Here is a 25,618-nt window from a genome sequence, read left to right on the forward strand (position 1 = left end):
TTGCACTCTCAACCCTCACCACCTCCCCTCGCAAGCCAGGGCCACACCTGACAGTCTGGCTCTCCCAGAAAACACCAGCACTTTTCAGCTAACCACGCCCAAAGGCAGCACCCCCTACTGGACCCCCTGCAGACAACCTGGGCGCCCAGACCACACCCCAGGCCTGCGCACCCGAGGCACAGGGGCGCGCGCCGGGCAGCCAGTCTAGGCCCAGATTAGAAGACTGTGCGGTACCGCCCACACAGCACTGGACCTATCATCAGGATGTTGAAAATAGATCTGACGCGGGCTTGAGCCGCGCCCAGCAGGGCTCTGGCCGGGTGGCGCTGGAGAAGAGCTGTATGGCAAACAGGCAGTGCTGGCGGTGAGAACCTGGACGCTGCTGGAGCCAGAGCCCTCGGGTGAGCCCGCAGCCCGCCCACGACAGAGCCCACGCTCTCCTGCCTCAGCAGGAGGAGATCCTGCACGTGCTCTCCCCTACCGCCCCCAACCTCCCTCTTCTCCTGCCAGAGGCACAGGTGCCCGTCAGAGATAGAGCCGGGCCCACCGGTCCTCCAGGCATGCAGGCTGCGGCCGCCCGGGACACAGCCTGGGCACAGACGCCATCCCCAGAGCGTCCTCCCAGCCTGGCCCTGTGCCTGCTGCTCAGGAGGCGACGCTGGGCCAGGGGCTCTGGCTTCCTCTCCCTGAGGGCCAGGTCCCCAGGAGCCACAGCGAGGGAAGGTGTGGGAGTCTGCTGAGGGCTGACCCAGCCTTCCAGGGGCTTCTATGCCAGAGCAGGGCCTGCCCGTTGGGGCCAGGGAGCTGTGCCCGGCCCCCCGCCTTCCCGTGTGGGAGAGGGCAGGCCCTGAGGACATCGAACACACCCGGGTAACGCAGACGCAGGGGGAGGAGGTCGGCCAGCACAAGTGGGAAGCACATGGCACCCATCTTCCCCTGGCTGGCCAGCACAGGGACGAGGGGGACGCTGTGGGATGGACCCCAGGTCGGCCAGGTGCTGGGGTGCGGATGTTACCAGGAGGTGGGGGTCCAGGAATCAGGGGGAACAGCTCGGCCCCTCCTCTGCAAGTCTCACTCCAAAAGAAAAGACAGGGAAGGGAGAAAAGACGGGAGGAGATGTGCACAGGCATCTGAGAGGCGGCCGGCCTGACCCGTGAGGACCCGGGGGACGGTCTGTGGCCTCCACGCTGGTGGAGGTTCTTCGGAGACAGAAAATCGGCTCAGCGGCCTTTCTAACAACGAGTGCTTTCCAGGAAAATGAGGTAGTGAGCCCTCTGTCACCGGGAGTGTGTAAACAGAACACCCACCTGCCTACAATGCTACGAGGGAGTAATTTCGGCTTTAGGTGGGTGGCTCCGCCACACAACTTCACTGTGTGTTCCGAGTCTCAGGGAGGGAGGCAGGGGCTCTTTCCTCCCGCCGTGAGGGGAGGGGTTGCAGAGCAGCAGGGATGAGCCTGGTCAACCCAGGACTGGCTCTCTCTGGAGCCCCCTCGCACAGCGCACCCCCAGCCCTGGATGGAAGAGGCCGTGAGCTGCAGGCACGTGCGGGGAGGGAGCACCGGGGCGGGGTGAGGCTGGAGGTCTGCAGAAGAGAGAGCCTCTGGTGCTGGTGGCTGAGGGGGGGTGCAGGGACGGGACAGCTGTGCCGCAGTGCACGTCAGCTGGGGAGGGGACATGGGCCAGCAGTGAGAAAGCAGCCCGTGACTCCAGGAGACCTGATCCTACTCCACCTTGGACCCCCACCCAGGGAGCCTGGGCCTGGGGGTGGAGGCACTCTGACCACCAGTCTTCTGCCAGGAGCTCCAGGCACTTCCCTCCACGTGTGCTTGTCCTCAGGGCAGAGCAGCGGCCAGGAGCCCTCCTCGGCCCATCTGCTCCCCTCAGCCGCAGAGCAGGGCCTGCAGCAGCTGGAGCAGGGAGGCCCAAAGGGCAGGGGCAGGGCCCGGGAGGAATGGACCCAGGGGAAGGGTCCTGCCAGCTGTCCCTGACACGCGGGGCTCCCCGCGGCTCTGCGAGCCCAGGAGCATTGGCCCCCCCTCTCTCCCCCTTGGGGAGGCTCAGGCACTGCAGCCCTGTGTGTGGAGCGCGGGCACGCGAGTGTGGGCGAGCTCGCACACACAGCCCGTCTGCCCGGGCATCGGAGCTGGGAGGATTCCCCAGAACTCTCCACCCGCCCAGTGTGCTGAACAAAAAGGAAAAGCTCCGCTGGAGAAGGCGGTTCTCTCCCTCCATTCTTGCATCCCTGAATGCAGCCTCTAGAGTAAGCCCCGCCCCCTGAAACACCCCACACCAACCCACTGGCTTAGAGACAGATAATTTCCTGACTTCCTTCCCCTGCTCTACTGTCGGCCAGTGCCTCCAAGGGCCTAGCCGTTGTCAAGGCAACCCCTCACGTGGGTCCAGACGCCTTCGGAGGAGGTGGGAGCAGGAACCCCAGCCGCCCGGGTTCCTCTGCACCTGACGGGCCCAGCACCTGGAGGGCTGAGGAGGGGGTGCCTCCAAGGGAGTCAAGGTCAGGATGGGACAGCGTGTGCACTGCTCTCAGCACCCGCTCTCAGGCCTGGGGGGGCATCGTCAAGGTCTGCTTGCCTCAATCTGCACCCCTCCCTGGTCCTGACCCTTAGGGTAGCACCCTTCCCAAGTGGGGAACCTGAGCTGCAGAGGAGGCCCCGGAGGTCCTGCAGCTCAGGACGTCTGCGCAGGGCGGCAGATTGCAGACTCCCGGCGGCCCCACCCCAGGCCGGCTGTGACCTTCACCTGGGAGGTGTGGACCCTGGAGGAGCCTGCGGTGGACTGCCCACCAGGGCCCAATGCCTCAATCTGCACCCCTCCCTGGTCCTGACCCTTAGGGTAGCACCCTTCCCAAGTGGGGAACCTGAGCTGCAGAGGAGGCCCCGGAGGTCCTGCAGCTCAGGACGTCTGCGCAGGGCGGCAGATTGCAGACTCCCGGCGGCCCCACCCCAGGCCGGCTGTGACCTTCACCTGGGAGGTGTGGACCCTGGAGGAGCCTGCGGTGGACTGCCCACCAGGGCCCAAAGGCATCTGAGCCCTACGATGGGCCCCTTTCCTCCAGACGCTCACCCCCCGGCCTTCCAAGTTTCCAGGCCTTCCCAGTGGGACCCTCGTTCTTTGGCAGCTCCCAGAGCAAGGGAAGGGCAGGGCGCCCGCCCAGACCATCTGGGCCCCAGCTGACTTCTGGGAAGCCGTGACCAGCTTTCATTCCCTTTCGTTTCAGAAAGGCTCTCATGTGGGGCTGCCTCCCTGCCTCCCCAGGAACTAGCTGGGCAGCTCTCGGGGTCTGGGATGGTCCCAGGGTGGGCGTGTCCCGACGCTGAGCTCACAGGTGTGGAACCTGTGTCTCTCACCACCACCTGGAGGCGCCTGACAACCCAGGCACCTCCGTGGGCTCTGGGGCCCCCCCACCCCACTCACAACAGCGGCTCTGCCTGGGGTCACCTGCTCCTCCAACGCCCCCCACCCCCTCTTCAATGCCCTGCTCTCCTGGGGCCGTCCACTCATCAGCCCCACCTGTGGTCAGTCCAGGACGTTTGCCCCACTGTCCACTCTCCCCCACCAGCTCTGCCATGACTGGTCTGGCGGCCTGTGCCCAGCATATAGAGGTTGGCCAGGCCCCTCTTCACCTACCGACCCCCTTCCTTCCATCAGGCCCCCTATGCAGACCTGCGACTCAGGGATCCGCAGATTCTGTCTCCCACCACGGGCTCAGGGTGACTCCAAGAGGCTCCCGCACCCCGGACCAGGGTCTGACCCTCCATCTCCCGATCTCCCTCCTCTCTGAGACAAGCAGGTGCTCAGGGGTGTGAGGGGATGCAGCTCAGCCCTGGCTCTCTCCCCCGGCCCCTCCCCCACCAGCTCCAGGACTGTCTGTCAGGGTCTCTGTGGTCACTGTCTCTTGAGAAGGGCCTCGGCCAGGCAGCCCGGTCCTGGGCAGTTTGGGGACTTGCAGGCCTGGGGAGCCCTGACCTTGAAAGGGGGGCTTGCCCTCTGATTGCCTGTCCCTTCCCTCCCCCAGACAGGCCACACCTTCCCCTGTTCTGTCCCACCCACCTCAGCCAGACGACCCTCAGCCCTGCGCCTCCTCTGGCTCAGTCACGACTCAACAGCCCCTTTTCCGAGGGGCTGAGGCAGGTCTTCACCTCCCAGGCCCTCTCCTGCACCCCCATTTTCTCCATAGCCCTCCTTTTGGCCTGGAATTACTTGCTTTTCTCCTTCATCATCCGTGTCGCCCCTTTAGACTGTAAGCTCTTTGCGGGCAGCGCTCGGCACGGGGTGGGGTATGAGGTGGCCCTTCGACTTTCGCCCCCACCCGCGCCCCAAAGGTCCCTGCGGAGGCCAGGCCTTCAGGCCCCCGCGCCTCCGGCTTTGCGGGTGTCCAGTCCCCACCCACCCCACCCACTGCAGAGCCCGTATGCGGCCTCCTCCGCAAGCCCCTGAATCCAAACCCGCCCTGCTGGGGGTCCGTCACCCCGGCCCAGCAGGCCCTCGGGGTCCCGGGAAGGTCGCAGCCAACCAGTCCTCGCAGCGCGGCCTTCTCCGGCCGCCGGCCGAGCCCCCGCCCGCCCCGCCGCGGCCTGTCCGTCACGAGGGCCGCAACCCGCCGGCCCCGCCCCCGCGCGCGCACGGACACGCCCCTCCGCAGCCCCCGGCGGAGCGGGCTGCTCGTGGGGACCCGGGTCCCTTGGCCCGGGGGACCACATCCCCGCCGCCACCGCAGCGAGTCCGCGGAGCGCGGGCGGCCTCCAGCCCCGGGCCTCGCCGCTGTGCTCCCGGGCACGGCCGCGCCGGCCCCCGGGGGCACCACCTTGCCCCGCACCTCGCGGCTGCCTCCCTCCCAGGGCGCCGCATCCCGAGAGAGCGGGCGCAGCCCCGGGCCTGCTCCAGGTTTGCCGCTCAGGCTCCTCAGGTCGGAGAACAATGGAGCAGCTCTCCGCGCCTCCTCCGCCAGCGAGCTTTGTTCCTCCTCCCCGCCCGGCCGGCTCCCGTTAGCCGAAAAAATAAGGCCTCCCGGTCAGCGGGGAGTCTCCGCATGACCCCCAGACCTCCCCCCACGCGCTGAATACCGGGGGTGGGGTGAGGTGGGGTGGGGGTGCGGGCCACAGCCGGGCCGAGGTACAGGTCGCGCGTCCAGATGCGCGCAGCTGGCTGCCCGCCGGCCCCCAGACCCCAGAAGCATCTCCCTGCCAAACACCCACACCCGAGAAATCCGACGCGCGCTCCCGCCGGGGATTCACAGAGGAAGCGGAACCTCAGCGCTGCTCCGCGGCGGAACAGCGCTCACCTCTGTCCCCCACATCTGGCCTCTACCCCGGCTCCCACCCGGCGCTCCCCCGGCGATGCGCTTCAGCCCAGAACAGACCACGACGCAGCTGTGGTCTCCACCAGCCCCCAGATTTTGCCAGATGAGGACGCTAAGCTTTAAGATTCCAGGAAGCTGATGGGCCCTATCTCTGAGAAGCTAAGGCCGGCACCTCATTGTCCAATCTCACCTCTGACAGGCCAGCGCCGAGCCGGGGCTCCGGCCCGGGGACATCCATACCTACCGAGGCGCACTTCGGCCACATGCAGATGGGAATGGGCCGGTCGGGGACATCTGGGCGCAGTGTCTGGGCGCAGCCCGCCCGGGGTCCGCAGAGCCCCGCAGCGGGGAGGGGACAGCGGAGTGAGGCTTCTCCCCGACCTTCCCCGGCAGCGCAAAGGGAACGACAGGGGAGGGGCGGGACGCGGACTCACCCAGCACCTGGCTGAAGAGCAGCTGCTCCAGGTCTCCCAGCACGGTCACCACGAGCTCGGGGTCCACCTTGAGGAAGGCGCGCTCCTCCTGGCCCTTGGCGGGGGGCGCGGGCCCGGAGCCCTTCTGCGCCTTGGCCTTGCTGGAGAGCAGCTCGTCGTCCGACTTGGCGTCGTCGCTCACGGCCGCCTCGGGAGCTTTGCTGAGCGGCTTGACCTCGGCGTAGGGGCCGCGCGGGATCCGGCTTGGCTTCCCCAGGCTGGGCGCGAGCGGGGCCAAAGGGGTCTTGGCGCCGCCCGCCGGGCCGCCCTTGGCCTGGAAGAGCGAGTGCTCGGACTTGGACAACGTCTTGGACATCAGCGGAGCCTCGCGGCCCTTGGGGCCGCTCTTGCCCGAGCCCTTGGGCGCCTTGGCCATGTCGTCGCTCCACTCGGGCTCATACAGCTGCATCTTCTTCTCCGAGTCCGTAAGGAACGAGAGGTTGGTGAGCGACTTCTGCTTGCGCAGGTTGGAGGCGGGCGGCCCGCCGGGGACTCGGCCGTCCACGCTGCCGGACTTGAAGACCTTGAGCTCCGCCGCGCCGGCCTTGGCCGTGCCGCCGCCGCCGGGCGCCTTGGCGCGCTTGGGCAGCATGGCTCTGCTGTCCGCCGCCGCCTTCCGTCCCGCGCCCCGAGGCTCGTCCGCGCCCTCGCCGCCGCCGCCGCTCAGCTCCACCTCGGGCTGCGCGCTCTTGACGCTGCCGCCCAGCATTCTGCCCGCGAGGAGCGCATGGACGATCCGGGCGTCTGCAGGCACCGGGGGCGGAGGGGGGGGCGGGGGAGGGGCGGGGAGGGGGAGGGAAAGGACGGAAGAAACCGCGGAGGAAGGGAGAGGAAGGGGGAGGGAGCCGAGGCGCGGGGGAAGAAACGCGAGGCAGGCGGCGGGGAAGGGAAGAAGCCGGGGAGCGATGGGGCGGGGTCGGGGGGAAGGGGCGGGGCGGGGGAAAGACAAATTAAAATTTTTGAATCGATCAAAGAGGAACACACGCCCAGAAGCTCGCCAGCGCTCGGGATGCCCGGCGCGGATCCCGGGCCCCTGCCCGCCCGCCCGGTGGGTCCCGCGGGCCCTGAGCTGCCCGCCAGCGGGAGCGGAGGCTGCGGGCTGCGACTCGGGGCGCAGGAAGGAGGGGGAGGACGGCGGAGGGGAGGGCTGTGCGCGCGCGCGGAGCTGGGCGCGAGAATCTATTTCTGGCTCTGGAGGGGGTGGTGTCTGCAGCCGAGATCCAGGGGCGGAGGGGTGTGGGGATGAGGGATTCGACCCGGTTTTCTCCTCGCTTTCGGCGCAGAGCGGGCAGGATCTGGGGCACGGATGGTCCCCTGCCGCGCCCGGGGGGCGGGGGCGGTGGGAGGGTCTGCTGAGGCGGTGGGGGAGGGGGGTGCAGGTAAAGGGGGCTGAGGCTTAGCGGAGGGACAGTGGGCTGAGCGGGCCTGGGGGAGACGCTGGGAGGAGTGGAGAAGCCATGTCGGGGCGCCGGCTCCCCGCCCCCACGTCTGGGGCGCTCCCGCCCCACCTCCCGTCCTCTGCGAGGCTCAAGGCTGCCCTCCTGAGGTGGGGACGCCTCCGGAGGACGGGGCCGGGGCGGCTTGGAGAGGCTGGCCTCGTGGACTGGGGAGGGGCCTCCGGTGGAGAAGGGGGCTGATCTTGGTGTCTGGGTCTGACTGCGTGACCTTGTCAAAGTCACTGCACTGCAGCCCCTGGATCTCTGGCTTCTCTCCCGGGACTATAGTACCGGCCTCAGAGTTAAAGGGACTAGACCTGGGAAGAGCTCCATCAAACCCAGGGCATCAGGACGGATCGGCCCTAGACTCTCTCTCGCCTGCCTGAGCAGTGGTGGGGGCTACAAAGCCAATAAAAAGATGTTTCCTTAGCCACCCCTACCCGCCCCGGGAAGAGGGTGGTGTGCAGGGATGGAGACTGAAGGCTGATGGGGCTGGCCCCAAGGAGGACTGGACACTCCTGGCCCTCAGGAGACGCGACACTGCCCAGGCTCCCTGGCCTCCCCGGTTAGGACCAAGTTGCCTGAGCAAACCGTCCTCAGGCAGGAAAGAGAGGGACGGGAGAAAGGGGGGGAGCCCTGGGAGCCACCCCTTCCCCACCCTCCATCTCTGCAGCCCCAGGCACCCCCAGACTCTGAGGCTCCTGCTGCCCCCCCCCCCCCCGCCCCGGCCCTCGCTCGCTCAGCTCAGCTCGGGGCACGCCTGCCTGTGCGAGGCATTTGTGTACCTGTTTGTCCCCTACCGCCCAGCCGGCTCCCACGCTCAGACAGAGCTTGTCTCCCGGCACCTTGGTGGAGCAGATGGTGACGGGTTTGGAGGCCCGGGTGTGGGGCTCCGGGCCTGCTCCATGCATGGCTCCTGGGTGCTGGCAGGGTCCCGGGTCCTGACCGAGACACGTAAAGCCTGCGGGCCCAAGGCCTGTGGTGGCGTGGATGCGCTGGCCACAGACTGAGCACAGACGGCTCAGGCAGAAGGGCGTTTGCTGAGCGACATGGACCCTTGACTGGGCCTTGGAGAAACAGAGAAGGTGGCGGTGCTGGCCTTGGGGGCTCAGTGTCGGCAGAGCCCGCAGAGAACAAACGGGACTCTGACCAGGCTGCTCCCGTTCCTGGGAAACAGCACCCAGGCCCAGCGGCGTGTCCTGCGCAGGCGGACAGAGGTGCGCAGTGCTCTTTCCAGGAGGACCGAGGGGGCTCTGAACCTAGGGGCAGGCCCCCTGTCACCCTGCTGCTGTGACTCCAAACTCCAGCACATACTTGGGCCGTCCCCCATACATGTGAGTGGGTGTGACAGGTGGGAGGACGCGTGAAGGGACTCTCAGAAGCTTCCTGGAGTAGGATCAGCATAAGTAGGGAAGGGTTCAGACCAGGGGGGCAGGGAGCCGGAGGTGGGGGTGGCCAGCAGTGGGGTGGAGGCCGGAGTGGGTGCGAGTTCACTAGATGGTCCCTCGGCAGAGGGCACTGCGCAGACAGGCCTACGGGCCTGCGCAGAGGAGGGAGGCTGGTCAGAAGGTCTTACCCCCTGGGCACACGGGAGACACGTGTGTTCAAGACCAGACCCTCCCAGCTGGAGGATGGGATCCAGTGCCACCGTCGGCACCAAAGGTCTGGGTGACAAGCCCGCCGTTCCCCGACACAAGCCACTTGTCCTGAAATCACAACAGCCTCCAAAGTCCCCAGCCTCACCCAGAGGTCTTCTCTAGCCTGCACACAACACAGTGAATTCAGTCATGAGGGGGTCTCACTGTCCCCAAAACCAGCAGCTCGAGAATCGGGGGACACTGTTCCCTGCTGCCCCAGGGGACTGTGTTGGCGCACACGGACTCCGTCTCCCCCGAGGCAGACGGGCGGGCTGGCCGCCCCGCTGCCGGCCTGGCGCCGTGGCCCATCCCAGCCGGGGTGCCGTTGTGGACCGAGGCCCTGCTGTGCTCCGGTCGGTTCGGCCAGTGTCTTTGCACCCTGTGTGCAGTCCCCTCCTCCCCACCTGGTCTCGGGAGCTGCTCTGGCCCCGCTCTGGCTGTTGCTCTGCCCGCTGCCCTCCTGATCTCGGTGCCCCCTGCCCAGGCCTGAGCCCCTTCCTCGTGGCTGCCCTCACTCGATCGCTGGCTCCTGGGTTTCCGCCTGGTCCGGCCCCTGTCTTTATTCCCCTGTGTCTCCTCTCAAGGGGCGTCATATGCCCCGGACCCCAAGTCCGTTCCCTTCCCTCAATAATCGGCTCCTGAAATCTCACCTTCTTCCAGAAGAGAGTATTTTCCAGAAAGGACACACGAGCCCGCCTCCCCCTCCCTCTGCGTGAAGCACCACCTGTCAGTCTACAAGACGGAAGACACTTCCGCATCATCTCCTTGGCCAATTCAGTGCTGAGTCCGGGGGGCCAGTCCTGTCTGTCTGCCCGCCCCCCTTCCCCTGTCCGTCTCTGAAGGGTCTCGCCACAGCTGTGGGGAGGTCCCTTTAAACCATCATCCTGGAATGCTCCCTCCCTCCGCTCTCTCTATTCCTTTCACAGCCCCTGAGTTTCCCACCATCCTCCACTGCAGTGGGAGCGCTTGCTGCCGTGGCAACAGCCATTCCAGCATCAGTCGATAAAGCCAATACATGCAGAGTGGTTCCTAAAAAGAGAGGCTCCTGCCCTGTCACGCACGCCAGTGCCAGCCCGGGGCCCTCGACAGGACCAATGGCCGGGCGGGGCCAAGGAGAGGGGCTGTGCGGGGAGGTGGAGGCCCAGCTGGGCGGGGAGTGGGTGCGGACGGCATGGTGGCCTGTGGAGGGGACTGGGCCCTGTGCAGGCTCCAGAGGGGATGTAGGAAGGAGGCTGATTTGCAATCATGATGGCACCCCGTCTCCAGGACCCCAGACTGCTCATCCTCACCATCCTCTCTGCCAAGACACGGCAGTCTCTGCAGTGGGGGTGGGGGGAGTGGGCTGACCGCATCTGCTGACCGATACCGTAGAGCAATTTGAAGAATGGAGACACGGGGCCCCCGGCCAGGGACAGGCACACAGTGTGACACTCCGTCCCCGACCGGTGACTGGAAACCACAGGCCCTGCCCCTCCGTCTGAGAGAGGGCCTCTGCTGGGAAGGGGGCTAGGATGCCCCACCCGACTGACCTTGAAGGGTGACCTTGGGAGAAGAGGGACTCAGGTAGGGGAGTGGGCAGGTGAGTCCACACTCGGCTCCTCGAGGGCTGAGGGCCGAGCAGAGGGGGCGTTCTCTCGATTCCTGCACCCACCGTTGGGACCTGGGGGCCAGTCGCGCCTTTTAGGGGGCCCTGCTGGCCCCTGTGCTGAGCTCATCCCCTCCCAACTCCCCGCCTCTGTGGAAAGCCCTGCAGCCACTGAGCCCTCGTCCTTCTGCCCTTGTCTCTGCGCGTCACCCCACCCCATGACCTTCCCCCTCAGCAGGGACTTTCTGAGCGTCCAGAGCACACCCGTGGGCAGGCTGCAGGCCGCGCAGGCGGTGGAGCGCAGTCTCGTCTGCAGACGGACAGCCAGCCCCTGCCCCTCATGCCCGCCCAAGCGCCTCCGAAGCCTGCCCTGGCAGGCACTGGGACGCACCAGGGACACTCAGATGGAAACGTGTCTTCCTGGGACGTCCAGTCAAACAGGAGGAACAGGCGACAGGCGGGAGGCTAGCTATTGAGAAGCGCTGAGGAGAAGGAACAGACCTGGGATGGGGAGCGTGAAGCAGCTGAGGGCAGGAGGCGAGCGTGTGGCTGGGTGACCCAGGGAGGCTGTGCTGAGGAGGCACGTTTGAGGAAAGCTCCAAAGAGAGGGCTCGGTCTCTGGGCGTCTGGGGAAGACTTTTCCAGGCAGTGGCAATAGCCCGTGCAAAGGCCCAGGGGCAGGGTGTGCCTGGTGTGTCTGCAGAATAGCAGGATCAGATACACATCTTCTGGAGAGGAGGACAGGGTCAGGGTCAGGGTCAGGGTCAGGGTCAGGACGTGAGGGAAGCCGCGGTGGTCACCACTCGGCCTTGGCTCAGTGGGGTGGGAGCCCCGGCAGGCTTGGGGCAGAGGACCCGCACGGGCAGCTCCCCTGGGGAGGGTCCCATGGCTTCTGGGCCGGGCTCCTGGCAGACAGGGCTGCAAAAATTGAGGGGAGGGAAGATGGTGGCTTGGGGCGGGCGGGTGCCTTGGCAGCAGGGAGGAGTGGCCGACTCTGGGCACGCACTGAAGGTGTAGGGATTTGCCGCTGGAGCAGAAGCGGGCCTGTGAAAGAGAGGGGGCCTAGACCACTCTGGGGACTGCAGCCTGCATGGCTCTGGGCTCAGGGCTGCTGTGAGTCAAGGTCAGGAAGCTCTTGGGAGAGACGACTAGGCCCTCTGTTTCCCAGCCCTTCCTGCGGCCACGGGCCCTCCTCTGCACGCCTCTCCTGACTCCCCACACACTTTTCTACAGCTGATGTGATAATTTCCCGGCATCCAGTCAGCAGGCTTCATCCACCGGTCTGTGATTCCCGAGGATCCACCCTCGGCTGGTCTACCGACCATGATCTTTTCCCAGAACCCACCACCGCCCTTTGCGCACAGCAGGCTCTCGGGAATACTTGGAGAATGACGAGAGGCGGAGTGAAAGGGCGGGGGGGGCTCAGAACAGATGTGTGCGGCTGTCAACAGCGGTGACCTCTGGTGCCCGTGGTGAGAGTCGGCGCAGCTGGGCCGGAATGGCAGCCAGGCCCCGGGACGGCTCCCAGCCACACCTTCCCTCCGGTCCCTGCAGCCCTGGGCCCAGGGAGCCAGCAGTCCCTCTCCCTGCCCCTGCGGGAAGCTCCCGTCCATGTGACCTCGGGATGGGTCACAGCTGAGACCTTCTCCTTCCCCGTCTCTGCGCTGCATACCTCGGGGGCCTCTGGCACAAGTGGGCAAGAAGTCTTCACATCCCCTCCTGCACCGGGCAATCCTGCCCTCCAGGGTCGGTGGACTGCTTCCTACTAGAGGAGAAAAGCAACCGGTGGACGCAGTGATCCAGCATGGGAGCCCCAGCTGGCTCACACCTCGTCCAGGCCCTCCCAGACTGACCTACTCGCTTCCTCCCAGCCTCAGCTTTCCAGGGCCTGAGACATTTCTGTGGACTCTGCGGGGCCCTGGCTCAGCCTCCCTGGCCTGGGGGCTCCCTGAACTTTTGGGTTGGGGGTTTGCTCATGGGCTCAAGGTCACAGGTGGGGCCCAGAAGAGAGGTTTGCCGTCTGCCTGTGTTGGGGAAGATGGGGCCCAGGAAACGGAAGGTCGGGGGTGGAGCCGGGGCTGCGGTCCCTATGTACCTCTGGCCCGGCGTCTCGGGGAGGACTGCTGGAGGATGGGTGCCCCTGTTCCTGGTAAAGCACCCGTCCTGGGCCGGCATGCCGACGGTGGGGTGAGCCTGCCGTCGTGTGATGTGGGGGCCGGGCCAGGGAGGCCCCAGGGCCCAGGGCTGAGGCGGGAGCCCCCCTGGAGGGCCAGGCTCTCCTGGGCTGGGAAGGTGCAGGCCCCCGCCTCAGGGGCTGGCTGCTCAGGGTATGCAGGCCTCCAGGATGGGGACCGTAGCCGAAGGGCTGCTGACCTGGGAGGGAAGGTGACTTGAGGCTGGGCTGCGGCCTCTGGCTCTGTCTCCCGAACGCTCGCCGGGTGTCCTGACCCCGGGCTAGAACACGGGCCCTCCGCTCCTCCATGGGGGCGCCTGGCATGCACAGCCAGACACTGGGGCTCCCCTCCTCCTCTGAGCAGACACCCAGGACCCCCGCATAAAGCCAGAACCCCACGACAGTGGGCAGAAGTGAGCAGCTCTGACTCAGTGACCCCATGGCCTCCCAGGGAAGGACTGTCCCCCTCGCCGACCCTGGTTATCGACCACCGTGGAGGGCAGTGCCAACCAAAAGGCAGACTCGGAGCTTGGCTCTGATGCTCTCCTACCCACCCTCTGGTCCAGGCTGAATCCCACCTATACCTGCCCTTCTTCCCAATGCCTTCTCGTATATGAATTCAACTCCAATTCACCCTTCAAGGCCCAGCCTCAGGGCCACCTTCTCTGGCTACATCCCACACTGATCTTGAACTTTCCTCTCTACCTGTTACAGTCAGGGGGGCGAGTAGACAAATCCTGCCCAGTCATATCCAAGGCAGAAAGGTCCTTTCCCTCCAGCTAAATTGTAAGCCCCCCGTTACAGACTGTGTGTTGACGTCCCCCCAAATTCACGAGCTGAAACTGATCCCCAGTGTGACGTGCTTGAAGATAGTGCGTTTGGGAGGTCATTAGGTCACAAGGGTGGGTCCCTTGTGTCTTATAAGTAGAGGCACCAGGGTGCTTGCTTCCTCTGAGCTGTGTGTGGACACAGCAAGACGACGGTTGTCCCCAAGATGAGAGCTCCCACCAGGAACTGAAACGGCCAGCACCCTGACCTTGGACTTCCCAGCCTCCAGACCCATGAGAAATACACTTCTGCTGTTGAAGCTGCCTGGGCCGCCTGCGCCTCTCCTCCGTGGCGGTCAGCAAGGGCTGTGGGTGCCTGTGAGCTACGGGCCAGGGGTCTCACTGCCACTAGGCACCTGCTGTTGCCAGGGACCCCCGAGACACGTGGTGGGCAAGTTCCATCAAACCCTCCGAATCCACCGCTGTCATTGTCTTTGTTTTACAGAGAAACACGCTTAACCAGGACCACCCTGCAGGCTGCTGCGGGGGGCAGGATTGGAACACAGGCTGGGCACTCACGTCTGCCCGCCAGTTCTGCTGTTTTGGGGACTTACTGAACAACCGCATGTGATCCCAACAAGTGTGGAGCCCCATAGCAGGAAACTCAGGGTCCTGGTGGGGTAGGAGGCCAGGGTCCTGCCAGGGGGTATGGGCGTCGGGAAGGAGGCCCCACCCCTCCTACCTGTCCAGGTGCCCCCTGGGGTCCGGACGCCCATCCCGCCCGCCTAGGGTCTGCCAGATCCAGGCCGGCAGTCACATTTGGCCTGGCCCGCAGAACCCCGGGTTGGGGCGGGGTGGAGGTCTCCTCCTCCATGCCCAGCACCGAGGTCCCTTCATGGCTCAGCCGCAGGACCTCTGTCCTGGGGTCCTGGTCAATTCCGGGGGGCCTGGCAGCCCTAACCATCGAGGACCCTTGGGGGCTTCCCTATTCTCAAGTGCTGGGCGCCCTGGGTTCTCTTCAAGACTCACTGTGTGGCCTTAAGAGAATGTCTACCTTCTCTGCACTTTGGCTGGTCAGGAAGAGGTCTGCTGGGAGTGGGGTGGGCTTCCAGCTGGAGGGGCGGAAGGAAGCACCTAATCCAGGACTCAGTCTGAAACTGGACTTGGTGAAGTCAGAGGCCAGCTCCCAGCTGACAGAGAGACCAGAGTAAGAAGGTGATGTCTCCCAGGTAGGCTCGGCTTCTGTGTTGCCCATGGCAACCGTCCCCCACACACCTGCTGGGATGTGCATTGCATACTGGGCCCCAGAGGAGCTCCATGAGGCCCAGGTACAGCATCCTGAGACCAGGACCAGCCATCGGTTGTCATAGCAACTGCAGGCTGCAGGGGTGGGGGGGTGCGCTGGTGGCAGGAACTCCAGGCAGGAGATGGGGCAGGCGGCGTCTGCTGGCTGTGTGCAGTCGTGTGGGATGGAGACCCGTGAACCGCACGAGTGAGCGTGTCCTCTGTGACCCGCCCACGCAGGGCTGGCTATTCTAAGGCCACTGAACCACAACGCTCAGAAGAACCTCAAAGACAGCTTTACTCAGTTTTCTGCTCTATGGTGGAACTGGTGCTCTTACACGGAACCCTATTACCTCGCTGTGGGCCACGAGACCCAAAAGCCAGATGAAGGAACCACCAGGCCAAACCCAGGTGGTCTGGCAGCCCTGTTATGACCTCACTGCCAACAGAGCAGAATCTGTTAGTCAGTGCTCACCAACTGGATACAGAAAGTCCATAAACCAACCGTCAGATGCCCAAGTTTTGTGCTGTGAACACGTTCATCTCTCTGAAAGACATATCGTAGGGTCCATCAGGTTCTGAAAGAGGTCCTTGATGCCAAAAAACTGAAGCCAGCCTCAGCAGAAAGGAGAAGCCTCCACCGACCTGAGGTTCCGGCTGAGCTAACAAGCCCGCCTCTTCCCATCTGGAGGGACACTCCCCTCCCATGCTTCTCAGGTGGCACCTCTGTGCTTTACCAGAGCTCTGTTAGGTTTTAAACGAGGCATTAAATGTAACAGAAGAGTGCATTGGGGCTCCTATCTCAATGAATGGTGCAACCCCTTGGCACTGACAAACCACCCTGTGAATGCCCGGAATACCCACAGGAGAGGGGCCAGGGACTCGGCCTTCCCACGTGAGCCTGATCTCATCCCAGATGCTTCCGTCCTGTACCCGCACCCCCTCAGCTCCTCGGAGGCCCAGCCTCCCAGGGAGGAAGCATGCGGCAAGCTCATGGGGTGCAGCTCCTGCCTGGACTGTGGACCGGCTCCACCCTGGGACCGAGCCCCTCCAGCTGGAGGTCCCTCTCACTGTGACCTCAATCCTTCTGTTCCCAGAGCCGGCTCTCCGGGCAGGGACAGCCCCGGGCCTGGGGTGGCCCTGCACCCACCCGCCCCCTGCCCTGCCGTTGCAGTCATCTTCAGCTCGCTCTGAAGCTCCTGGCCGCACCCATGGAGACCCAGGAAGGCAGGGTTTGGATTCCTCTTGCCCCTTGAAGGATGAGCAGGGAATGAATGTTACGATCCGGGGTGGTTCTCAGCCCTTAACCCTCCTGGTCACTGTGTCCAGATCCCCTCACTCTCCATGGCGTCTCCCAGAGCTCCTTCTGGGTGGGCTGCAGGCTGTCTTCTTGTGGGGAGTCTCTCAGCAGGGACCCTAATCCTTTCATGGGGGGTGGGGAGCTGTGGGCAGCGGATGCTCTATACCCATTTCTGCCCATTCAGTGGTGCCCAGGGAGGGACTGAAGCCTTGCCCGTCATTGGCTGGGAGGGCTCTTTATCAGCCCAGCCTCCCCAGAAGCTGGGAAGAGGACCTGCCTGTCTTTGCTGGGGTGCGGGAGGGGCGGGAGGGGCAAAGCCCTGTGAAGCTGAGTCTTCAGGACAACCCCGGAGGCGAGGTCTTTTCGCCAGTCACAGAAGGATGGATAGTGGTGAGGACCTACCAAACAGCCCCCACCCCAGATGGGATTCCTATCTGTCCCCCTGCTCCCTGGAAAACTGTCCCAAGGTTGGACAGAGCAGTCTGGTCTGGAGAGACCGCAAGTGACCTGGCCCACCTCCCCTCAGTAAGCACCCTCACCCTTGAGATCCATCCACAGCCTGCAGAGGAATGAGCGCCAGTTCATCTGAGGCCAGAGGTTGGATCTCAAAGCCATGCTGGGAGGAGCTGAGTCCAGGACGGGCAGGCACGGAACACAGGGACCAGGCTGCAGCCTCCAGAAAGACCACGGTGGGCAGTGAGCACCTTCCCTCTCACCATCCTTCCCCACACTGAAGACAGCCACTGCTCGTGTTCTCAGGGGGCTTCCCAAAACTAGAGCCCTGCCCTTGCTTGCTGGGATGTTCGCACATTCCAGAGCTGGGGCTTCACCACGGGGCCTCAGTGCAGCTCATGTGCAGTTGCACAGGCTGAGCACTGCACAGCTCTGTGGCCACAGAAGCCCCACAGGGAAAAGTCTGTGCCTGCTTTGTCCCTGGATGTGAACACTGCACAGCATCATGGCCACAGAGGCCCCACAGGGCAAAGTTTGTGCCTGTTTTGTCCCCAGATGTACCCAAGTGTCTAGAGCAGAGCCTGACATGTACTTGGTGCTGAATAAAAATTGGTTCACTGAGTATAACTCTCTGGAGGTGGATAACACAGGGCCCCGTGCTCTTGGCCAGAACAGGAAACTGGGAAGCCAGGCCGTGCCTACTCCGTACTCATGGGTGCAAACACCTGAGAACCCCTGATGTCCCTTCTAGAGTGGGAGTGGTCTGGGGGCCCAAGCTGCCCGGCCTCTGCTGATTCTGACCCTCCACTGAAATGGGCTGAACCCCCTGCCTGGAGACAAGTCCCATCCCAGAATCCCCAGGTTCCTCCCTCCCCCCAAAGAAACTGAGTCCAGACCCCTTGGGTTTTCCGTCCCTCCTCCCCGCCGGCTTCCTCAGTGACCTCACTGCTCCAGCCTCTCCCTCCCTAACCCTCCCCAAGCCAGGCTCCACCTCACTGGCCGTCTCAGAGCTGTCCAGCCTCCCGGGGTGCCCAGGACCTGGAACGTCCCCCACAACCCTGCAGTGAGGTCACGGCTGGGACAGCCTAGAGCGTGATCTCTGAAGGCTGGGCTCCAATCCTCGCTGGACCACCTTGGGATGTCCCAACCTCCTGCCCCGCCACCTGAAAGGTGGGCACCTTAGGAGCATGCCCCCCCCCAACCCCTAGTCTGCCCCACCAAGCCGAAGCAGCAGGTCAGCACGCGCTGAGCAGCTCTGTGTGCTGGGCAAAGCTTCTCAGGGCTTCGCCTGTGCGGGTACTTTTTAGCCCCATGAAGCCCTCGGAAGCAGGCGCAGGTGTCATCACGGAGGCACAGGGAGGCCAGGAACCAGCCCAAGGCTGCACAGCCAGCAAAGGCAAGGCCACGATGCCCAGTGGGGCCCTGGGTCCCCACCTCCACATCCCTCTGGCCCTATGGAAGCCCTGCCCCTGAGACCACAGCCCACACCGCCTGCCTGGAGCATGGGCTGTGCTTCCCATCGATTGTCTGTGCATCCTCTCTTCACAGATGGCTGGGACACACGCCCGGCCTCAAAGTCCCCAGAGGGTGGGAAGGCGGGTGGGAAGGGGGGTTAGCCCAGTGCAAACAAAACAGGCTTGGGATGCAGAGCCAGTGGCATTCAGGCTGGGCTGGGGCCAGGGCCGGGGGGTGGGGGGACTGTCCCACCAGCGGAGGTGAGGAAAGCCCAGCTGAGCCCAGCACACGAGAAGGCGGGGCCCAGGCTCCAGTCCCGGACAGCCTTTGCTGTGTGTCCTCAGACAAGGTCTTTGCAGAACCTCTCTGAGCCCCCTGCCTGCAGCAGGGCAGCAGGCCCATGGTGAAGCCTGTGTCACGTGCTTACGAGGGACTTCGTGGGCAGCACCTGGTGCTGTGCCCTGCACACAGTAGATGCTCAGGAAACAGCGGCTGTCACCAGCATTTGGTCCTCCCGGCGTCTGGGGAGTTGAGGCAGCGGTCCTGGTCTCAGCTCAGCTGCTCGTGAACCACAGACGCCACTTTGAGCAGGTTACCCTCCCTCCCTGAGCCTCTCTTCCTGGAGAAGATGAGATCACATTTGGGCGAGGCTACCGTCCGTTAGGGCAGCCTCACTGTCCATAAGGGCTTCCCAGGTAGCGCTAGAGCTAAAGAACCTGCCTGCCAATGCAGGAGATGTAAAGAGGTGTGGGTTCGATCTCTGTGTGGGGAAGATCCCCTGGAGAGGAAATGGCAACCCACTCTAGTATTCTTCCCTGGACAATCCCATGGACAGAGGAGCCTGGCAGGATACAGTCCATGGACTTGCAAAGAGTCGGACACAACAGAAGTGACTTAGCATGCATACACCGTCTGTTAGGGCTGTGACCCTCAGTGCCCTTGAGCCCAAGGCCTCTGCAGCCTGGAGACCCAGATCCGGCCCGAGGATCCTGGGAGAGTCGGTGGAGGGTGGCACGTGGCTGCCTGGGAGCCCCAGGGCGGTGTTCCAGCCCCTCCTGCCCTGGGAGGAAGCACCAGATCTGGGGTTTTCTCTCCTAAATCCACAAGGTGTGAACAACTGAGTGTGGCTTAAAGATGGAGTCAGCTCAACAAGAGAGGGAGGAGAAATGCAAATCAGTCTCAAGGGAGAGGCCGGTGGGCAGAGGCTTGTGCCCCAGTGACACGAGGATGCACAGCCGGGGGATGAGAGCAGACCCTGCCACTCCCTGCCGGCTCAGTACCTGCACACGCGTGAAGTGGAAGTAACCACCTGTGCCGATCTTGGGGTGACCCTCCTGGTCCTCTCCCACGTGGCCTCATATGCGGGAGCTGGGGACCCTGGCCCCGGCTTCCCAAAGTAAGATCCAATGGAGACTCAGGCAATGTCCGCGTGACAGCAACAAAGGGGCGTGTCAGCAGATGGGACCAGCGCACAGCCGGTCGGTGTGCGGAGGGCCTGGGCACTGGCATGGACACCCCACACTGCCCGGGGCACACGCGGAAGGAGCAGCTGGCGGTGGACCCACTTGGGACAAAGGCGGCGCCCAGCACCCTGCTTGGGGGCATGTCGTCACGGAAAGCGTCTCCCTGCTGCATGAGCGGCCTGATGGTTTGTTGGTTGAACAAGAGCAGTGACGAGTGAGTGCGGCCCTACAAACTCCCTTCCCTTCCTCTCATCTCCGTTTCTTCAGGCTCAGAGTACAGGCCCCCCACAAAGCAAAAGCAGGCCCCAAATCTCTGCCCATCCCACCCATCAAAGAGCCTGGGGTGTCCTTGGCCTAGGTGGACACTGACCGCAAGGCGGAGAGACTTGCCCGCTGCCCAGGAGGCTTGCAGGAGGTGGGGGACTCTCTACCTTTATGAAGGGGAGTCTTCTCTTTGTGAAGCCCACCTCGCAAAGCTGCCCTGCACCTCGCACCGTGGAGAACCCCGCCTGCCCTCCACCAGACACGGTGCTCGAGCTGGTGAGGGGCCTTCTGGCCGAGCAGCCTGGGGCTCCCAGATGTAGCCAGGGAGTCCTCGCCCCACTCCTGGGTTGGCGATGCCACGCCCTGGCTGTGTGGCACAAGCATGAGGAAGCCATTACACTGGCAGCTCTGATGTAGACACAGTCCGCACGGTCTCCTGGTTACCGCGTCCTGACGCCCAAGGGCCTCTGGGGCCAGGGAGCTGGGCTTCTCTAGTTCCCGCTGCACTCTGACCTCTCGCCCCCAGAGGGAGCCCCGCCCCAGAGGAAGCTCCGCCCCTGGAGGGAGCCCTGCCCCCGGAAGGAGCCCCGCCCCCAAGGGAGCGTCCCCCCACCCCACCCCGGGGAAGCCCCGCCCCCAGAGGAGCCCCGCCCCGGAGCACTTACCCAGGCTCGAGAGTTTCTCCTCAGCGACCCCAGAGGGGCTGGAGTAGCCGTCAGAGGCCCAGCTGCCCTGGCTGAGGGGGCCCGGCTCCGGGTCGGCCTGGACCCTGCAGGACAGAGAACGGGGTCACTCACGGTCACTTGCGCTGGCCTCCAGCGTCTCCCCTCGGAGCTCGGGCCTTCCCTTTTGCTGTGCCCAAATGGGCATATACGCCCCTGGGGTGGGCAGCAGGCCTTTTTGCCAGAGTTACTTAGGCCAGGGGCACCTGAGGGCAGGGGCCCGCCTGACGCCAGTCACCCTTCAGAGTCCCGGAGTCCCTGGACCGTGAATAACCCCGGGGCAGAGGGACTCCGAGTAACCCTGGCCTGGGGGTCTGTGTCCTGCCAGGTCCCTGCCCCCAGGCTGCCCTGTGCACCCGCGGGAGGGCTGCGCTCTGAGGTAGAGGCCGCTGACCCCTCCAGAGAGCTCAGGGGTGAGGAGGATGGAGCAGGAGGTGGGGAGGACCCAGCTGGGTCTCTGTGACCCCCCCGAGGGCGGAGTCTTCTCTGGGCCCATCCTGGCGGCAGGGAGGAAGGGCGGGTCTCCAAGCACCAGCTCCCAAGTGCACACAGGCCTCCTAGCACAGCCCCCGGGTACAGTCCTCCCAGGAACAAAGGCTCCGAGAGCTTTTATTATAGGCAATTACCCGGGCTCTCCCAGCCGCCCGCCTGCCCGGCAGTGTCTCCAGCTAAATGGGCCCTTTGGCAGCTTGAGGGGCTGGCGGGGCGTGTGAGCAGGAGGAGAAATCGGTGGCTGGCCTGGGCCGTGGGACGGGGGCTGCCTCCCCCTCCAGGCTTGACCGTTCCCAGCTCTGGGGTGGCCGGAGGGGGTCAGAGACCCGAGGGACCTCCTCTCTCCCCCTCACTGGGTCTGGGGCCAAGGAGATGCCCTCCAGGCCCAGACCTGCCTGAGAGTCCAGGGCTGTGGGGGCGTTTGCTGGCCAGCAAACTCCCGCAGGTGACCCGGCCCTCGTGGGTCTGCAGGCCCCGCACTGGGGACAGGGCAGGCTCAGAGGGAGCAGGGGGGCCCAACCTTGCTGGGAGCAGTTGCTGCGTGCTGCCGCGGTGAGATGTCTATGGAACAATGAGCTTAAACCTGGCCTTTTCCAGAGGGGGCGCAGTCTACTGGTGAGAAGGCAGTGGGACATTACTAGGCGAGGGCTGAGTAACACCACACACACACACACCACACATCACATACACCACACATACACACACACACCACACCACCCACACACACCCACACACACCACACATACCCCCCACACACACCACACACCACACATACACACCCCACCCCCCCACACACACCACACATCACATACACCACACATCACACACACACACACACACACACACCACACATACCCCCCCACACACCACACACCACACATACACACCCCACCCCCACACACACACATCACATACACCACACATCACACACACACACACCACACATCACACACACATCACACACACCACATATACACAACCACACACACACACACCCCACACATACACCACACACACCACAGACATACCACACACACACACACACACCACACACACCACACATCACACACACCACATATACACACACCACACACACACACACCCCACACACATACACCACACACACACCACACACCACACATACACACCCCACCCCCCCCACACACACCACACACACACACATCACACACACCACACATCACATACACCACACATCACACACACACACACCACACATCACACACACCACATATACACACACCACACACACACACACACCCCCCACACATACACCACACACACACCACAGACATACCACACACACACACACACACACACACCACACATCACACACCCCGCACACACACCACACATCACATACACCACACACCACACACCCCCACACACACACATACATACACCCCCACACACACACCACACACTCACACACCACACACACACACACCACACACACACACACATATACATACATACACCCCACACACACACCACACCCACACCACACACACACACCACACATCACATACACCACACACCACACACACACCACACAACACATACACCACACATCACACACACACACCACACACACCACACATCACATACACCACATATACACACACCACACACACCACATACATACACCCCACACATATACCACACACACACCACACACACACACCACACATCACATACACCACACACCACACACACACCACATACCACACATCACACACACCACACATCACACACACCACACATCACATACACCACACGTCACACACACACACACACCACACATCACACACACCACATACACCCCACACACACCACACACACACACCACACACCACAGACACACCACAGACACACACACACCACATACATACACCCCACACATATACCACACACACACCACACACACACACCACACATCACATACACCACACACCACACACACACCACATACCACACATCACACACACCACACATCACACACACCACACATCACATACACCACACGTCACACACACACACACACCACACATCACACACACCACATACACCCCACACACACCACACACACACACCACACACCACAGACACACCACACACACACACACACCACACCACACATCACACACCCTGCACACACACCACACATCACATACACCACACACCACACACACACCCCCACACACACATACATACACCCCACACACACACCACACACACACACCACATACACACACACATATACATACACCACACACAAACACCACAACACACCACACACCACACATATACACACCACACACAACACATACACACACCACACACACACACACACACCACACACATCACATACACCACACTTACACACACACACATACACCACACACACACACACACACCACACACACACCACACATCACACACCCCCCACACACACACCACACATCACATACACCACACACCACACACACACACCCCAACACACATACATACATACACCCCACACATACACCACACACACACACCACACACACCACACACACACACCACACATCACATACACCACATATACACACACCACACACACACACATCACACACACCACACATCACATACACCACATATACACACACCACACACACCACATACATACACCCCACACATATACCACACACACACACCACACACTACAGACACACCACACACACACACACACAGACACACACACCACACACCCCACACATCACACACCCCCCCACACACACCACACATCACATACACCACACACACACACACCCCCACACACACATACACCCCACACATACACCACACACACACACCACACACACACCACACATCACATACACATATACATACACCACACACAAACACCACACACACACCACACACCACACACATACACACCACACACAACACATACACACACCACACACACACACATCACATACACCACACTTACACACACACATACATACACCACACACATACACCACACACACACCACACATGCACACCACACACAGCTGAGCACCCCGACCCAGCGGGCAGGGGCCAGGGCAGTGAATAGGAGTACCTGGCTGTTACACTGATTGTCACTGTTCTTGTGAGCAAGGGCGAGAGGGGGTGCACGGGGCAGGGCGCCCACCCCAGGCAGTGGGGGCGGGCAGCCTCAGGGCTCTGACCTCAGGAGCGGCGCCCTTTCACCTCCTCCACCCCACACAGCCAGGCCCTGCATCCCCCCGTGATCCCAGCTGGAATGGATGGCACCATCTATGCGGGACATTGGTTGGAAGTTGAACCAGAGAAAAGAAAACCCATGCCTGATCCTCGAGACACTATCGCACCCTCCTAAACCCTCACCCTAACCCTCAGCCTCAGGCCTGGGCTCTTTGTGGAGCAGAGAAGGGTGAGGACAGGGACGCGGGAAGCAGATGGGCAGGACCAGAGTTTGCAGAGCAGACAGAGGCGTCTCTGCCATGTCTGTCCTGCGTGTCTGGGGTGGCTGCCCGGGCCGTGAGGAAGGGACATCTTCCAAGGAGGCAGGAGGAAACACCGCCGCTTCATTCCCTGGAGGAGCAGGAGGGGCCTGGGGTCAGGGAAGCTGAGCCCTCTGAGACCCGGCAGGCTGGAGCTGTGCAGAGGCCGGCCGTGGGGCGCGGGGAGGTCTCCGTGGAAACTGTGTCTGTGACCCCTGGGCGCAGACACGTCTGGGAGGGGCCTGCGGTTCCGCATAGCCCGTGGGGCGTCCTCGGTCCCAGGCTGCCTTTTGAACCACGACCCTCCTGTAACACTAACACAGGCCTGAAACGGTCTGAGAGGTGGGATGTGAAGATCCCTGCTGAGGTGTCAGGACACAATGGTGTCCTAAGCGGAGAAAAATGTCTGTTTAGTTCTGACGGAGATGTTCAGAGGAAAAAGAGCTGGCCTCCTTGGCAAATGTCAGATTCTACATCTGCCAGGAGGCCTGAAGGGTAGATCATGTAAAATCTGGAACCGTGGAGTCAGAGACACATTTCCCCAAAGATGGATCGGTGCGAAGGCAGTCTGGGAGGAGACACAGGCCCCAGAGTCGCAGGGAAGCAGCTCACGGGCAGGGACCAGTCCCAGGATGGGCCCTGACCGCTTTGAGAATCAAGTCCAGAAGCTCACGGGGGCGGGGGGGCATGCGGGCCGCGCCGGGGTGCCCCCAGGGGCGGGGTCCCCACGGGACACTTGCTGGTGGATAATCTGAGCCTCTTCGGTTGCTGGAAAGTTCTTGCTAACTTGTAGACACTGTGACACGGACTTAGCGCTTTGGAGCCGCACCAGGTGCGTCTAATTTGTCACACACACGACAAGCCTGCACGTTCCTCAGAGCAGCCCTCGATCGCCTCGCCACCCTTCTCCAGGGCAGACTGCTTCCTCGCCGGCACACCCTTCAGGGCCTCTTTGGGTCCCTACCACCCTGGCAGCCTTCCTCTCAGTGTGCTTTCCTTGCACCAATGCCCTTCTAGACCGTGGAGTCTGTAACTGAGTGCAGCGCCCTGCAGAAGGCTGGGTATGAGGTGAGGGGGCGTACCCCTGTCCCGGCCCATGTCTGTTACGTGGAGCAGGGGCGCCCAAGGCCTTCCAGGGGTCAAGCCACACTTCTGGCTTCACATGAACGTGCGCTCTCCTCCTCCACCCCAGCTGCTCCCACCCGGGGGACCCAGCATCCAGGGGGCTTCTCGACCCAAACTGGGGGGGAGCTTGTCCTGGA

General features: G+C 63.2%; 1 protein-coding gene across 4 annotated transcripts in view; it reads right to left on the reverse strand.

Moving 5' to 3' along the window:
* The window catches only part of NAV1 (neuron navigator 1), a 142,546-nt gene that overhangs the window by 115,514 nt on the left and 1,414 nt on the right, over positions 1–25,618 (reverse strand). For 3 of the 4 annotated variants that reach the window (XM_027565901.1, XM_027565900.1, XM_027565899.1), the window contains exons 2-4: positions 20,275–20,378; positions 12,123–12,215; positions 5,754–6,536 (exon numbers count right to left, since the gene is read on the reverse strand). In XM_027565901.1, the coding sequence (XP_027421702.1) occupies positions 5,754–6,536; positions 12,123–12,215; positions 20,275–20,378 (980 nt within the window). The remainder of the gene's footprint in view (positions 1–5,753; positions 6,537–12,122; positions 12,216–20,274; positions 20,379–25,618) is intronic. The other variant, XM_027565903.1, reaches the window with a different exon arrangement.

This window comes from Bos indicus x Bos taurus, chromosome 16 (assembly GCF_003369695.1).
Source record: "Bos indicus x Bos taurus breed Angus x Brahman F1 hybrid chromosome 16, Bos_hybrid_MaternalHap_v2.0, whole genome shotgun sequence".
Lineage (NCBI taxonomy): Eukaryota > Metazoa > Chordata > Mammalia > Artiodactyla > Bovidae > Bos > Bos indicus x Bos taurus.